This window comes from Arachis ipaensis, chromosome B05 (assembly GCF_000816755.2).
Source record: "Arachis ipaensis cultivar K30076 chromosome B05, Araip1.1, whole genome shotgun sequence".
NCBI lineage: Eukaryota > Viridiplantae > Streptophyta > Magnoliopsida > Fabales > Fabaceae > Arachis > Arachis ipaensis.
In genome coordinates, this window is record NC_029789.2 from 140,537,487 (window position 1) to 140,541,188 (window position 3,702).

Genomic DNA, 3,702 nt, shown 5'->3' on the forward strand with positions numbered 1-3,702 from the left:
TAATAAATTAATTAATATTAACTAATAAAAATTAGTTTCTTTTGCTTATTAATTATCTTGTCATGCCTATACAAAATTATAAAGAAGACCATTGTAACACAGTTTATAAAACACAGGGGAAATTAAATGTTACCTAACTTAAATAATATCAGAGAAAATTAGTGTTTATATATATTTCTACAAATTAAGAAATATTATGATAAATAATACCAATTAACAAGTATTAAAAATTGTTTTGAATTGTGCAGTGCATATGGAAACGTAGGTTTCTCAATGGGATATAGCTGCGGAAGGCAATTGAAAGCGAATGGTAGTTGCAAAGATTTATGGGTTGGATTTTCTGGGAAATGGAGCAACAAAGGCAAGTTCATCCTTATTCTTGTCATGTTCTTCGGAAGGCTCAAGAAATTCAATATGAAAGGTGGCAAAGCTTGGGACCTATCCTAGCTAATATATATAGCACACCACAATTTAATTATTAATTTGCTCCAACAATTGCCACATACGTTATCATAATCATCATAATATTATACTATATACTCGTTTATGGTGGAATCAATAAAGAGCTTCTAGAACTTGTACGAGATTTTGTGATAGTGATCCTAGACCTTGTATAGTTGCACAACGTCAGATTCCATGTAAAGTAGTAAAAGAAGCATCTCTATTTACTCAACTTGTATGTCCTAGTTTTAATGTCCTTTTTCTTTTTTCTTTTTTTTTTTTGTCTTTTTTCCACAAAACTTCTCCTCTTGTAAAAATTAAAACAAAAAAAATATGTGTGGAATGCATAGCATGTATGATTTTTCTACTCAGCTATATATATTTATTTCTATGATGAAAAGACATTTTAAAAGCAAAGAAATTAATACTTTAATTATTAATTAACCTCTGATGGTTATCAGTGGTTAAGGGAAAGGGGGTTGAATCTTAGCCTCTTTTTGTTTATTAACACTTGCTGTCCTTTTAAAGCGTTTCAGGAGATATTTCTGCTTTTTGTCTCGTCACTGGTCAAGAGACTTTTTCTTTTTGTCTCGTAATCAATGAGGAGATATTTTTCAATTTTGTCTCCTTCGAACAGAATCAGAATTTGAATAGAGTAGAGAGAGAAAATCACACACAGAAGAATCCTAGTTCAGCTGCTAAGTGCAGTACACCCTACATCCAGTCTCCATCACAAAAATGATGGAATTTCACTATAATCATCATGATTATATACAATAATTCTCCCTAGAAACTACCCTTCCTATTCGGGACAAGTCCAGAATCTAACCCTAATCCTAAACTTGACTTGGTCACCTATCAAGCTTTCAACTGCTAAGTGCTAACCCAACTTACAAGGGGATTCCCACAGAATCATGAAATACAACACAGATGTACAAAGGACTTCTAGGATATCTATGACTTTTTTCTTTTAATTTTGTATACTCTGCCTTTTTCCGCTCTATGGCTTTTTCTTACAAACCTCACTGTTTGCCTTTTTCCATGAAACTTAAGACAGACAAAACTAAACAGAAAAATACAAAATGAAGAACATTGAAGGAGGAGAACTTCTGTTAGTTTAGGTAGCTATGAGAACTCTGTGCTTTGCACTCTTGACTCCTTGCTTCAAGCTCTGGTTGTTCTCCCTTATTTATAGAAGGGGAAGCCTCCACGGTTGAAACTATTGAACTAAGCTAAACTTCTTCTTCTTCAAACAAAAACCGGTTCGACCAGAGAGAGATGAGAGAAAACCGAATGTAAAACTCAACATGCAATTATTTCTATGTCTTTCCTTCACACCAAGCTTCATCAATTCGGGCCTTCCATCTTGACTTGCTCTCTAAGACGGATTTCTGGCCCTTGATGAGTTCTTGATGATGACAGCTCTTCCTGCTCTTATCCTCTGCCTCATCTTCCACGTAGCTACAGTAGCTACCTCCTGTAGTGGTTGAGCAAAGGAAGAGACGAGCCATGCCTCCAAGGATCTTCTTTCTCTGACCGAATGGATCTCCACCATTTTTGGTCATGGAAGGCTTGAGATTACTTCACCACATCTTGCCTTTTGTGGTAAAAATCTCAGCCACACCATACTTCAAATTTTCTTTTTCTTGATGCCATCATCACAATGGCCTTACTACTAGCTTCTTCTTCTTTCTGATAGTTTGCCTTAGCTTTCATATTTCCTCTGTGAAGTGACCGAAAGTCTGAGAGAGAAGAAAGAGAAGAGTGAAAAAGGCTTCCAAATGAACTAAAGAAGGAAATTAAAATCTATTACATTTAATTAAAAATCCACTTTCCTTTCTTTCCTGCCTTGTAACGTGTAGCACACATTTAATTGCCATCAAATCACTTTTGCATTTTTTCTCTTATGTTACCAAGGCAATTAAGGTTATTTCATAAAAATTTGAATTCCAACTAAAGAGAGAGAGAAGTAACCAAACAAAGCATGCAGATTTTCCTCCTTCTTTCTTTTCAATTCGGGCCAATCCTTTTAGTCTTTTACCAAAGAAATAATTTGGACCTGCTTCTCAATTATCTATCCCAACTAATACATTACTAATTCAGCCACATATATTAAACCATTTTTGTACCAAAGTTAAATTCTAATTTCACATTGGGCTTATTAATTGTTTCTTTTAGCCCAAACCAAAATCTGCAAGCAACAAAAATTTTGATTAGCAAATATGAATTAAAATTCAAATTAATAATTTTATAATTAATAATGTTTGATCATCATCAATTTAATTTGAAATTTTTCAAACTCATCAACCTCATTTATTATTATAATTTCCAATTTGTAAAAAATAAATTAACAAATATATTAGTGCCTATTAATAAACTAATAAACCACAAATTGCTCTATTTAATTTACAAGCTTGATCAAAATTTCCATTACAAAAATCAAGAGGTTCGTTGTTTCATATACACAATTTTATTCAATTCGCCATTAAAAAAAAAGTATTTTTGAAATTATATCAAAGAATTAGCCACTTATATAAGATAACTAACGTTAAAAATATCAAAATTATTGTTGATTTTATCATTGGACTAAAAACCTCAGTAAAATCCACTCTCTTTATTTGATGATTAACCAATAATGCTACTAAAAGAGTTTTGTATCTAGTAATATTTGCTAGTGGACTCTTTTTTTATTACAAATACCCACTTTGAGCCAATTATGATGCTATTAGAGCATTTTCACTTTTTCACAAGAATATATATCTAACAGCAGTGGAAAAACATAAAAAAAAAATAGAATACATTTTGATTGCCACTGCTAGAGAAAAATAATTATATCACTTTGTTTGCTTAGTTTAGAATAGTGCTAGCATCTTTTGTTGAAGATTTTAAAGGGATTTGATAGCTCTTAAAAATCAAACATTATTTAATTATTGTAAAAAAAAAAGGGTACAAATGGATTTTTTGGACTGAATAGCACTATCAATTTATACAATAAAAATTTTCAAATTCATTTTAGAATTCTTTTTTTTTTGGACTTGATTGTGTTTTTTTTTTCTGTGTTCAACGTGGGCTGCTTGCAGCGGCTCTTATTTATTTCACTCCCACATTTGTGTTCGGCTTATTCAATGAAATTTTCATTCAGGAACAGGAAGAAAAGCCACCGCTCAAAAATTAAAAAAATAAAATGACTAAAATAAAATGGAGAAGAAATACTAATTCCTAAACCGGTCCAAAAAGATAAAAATAAAAATACTCCCTAAC

General features: G+C 31.7%; 1 protein-coding gene across 4 annotated transcripts in view; it reads left to right on the forward strand.

Annotated features, from left to right (window-relative positions):
• LOC107644493 (sodium transporter HKT1) overlaps positions 1-3,702 on the forward strand; it is a 68,186-nt gene that overhangs the window by 42,541 nt on the left and 21,943 nt on the right. For 3 of the 4 annotated variants that reach the window (XM_021103016.1, XM_021103015.1, XM_021103014.1), the window contains one exon: positions 249-407. In XM_021103016.1, coding sequence (XP_020958675.1) covers positions 249-407 — 159 coding nt within the window. Of the gene's footprint in view, positions 1-248; positions 759-3,702 lie in introns of those variants that run through there. The other variant, XM_016348360.2, reaches the window with a different exon arrangement.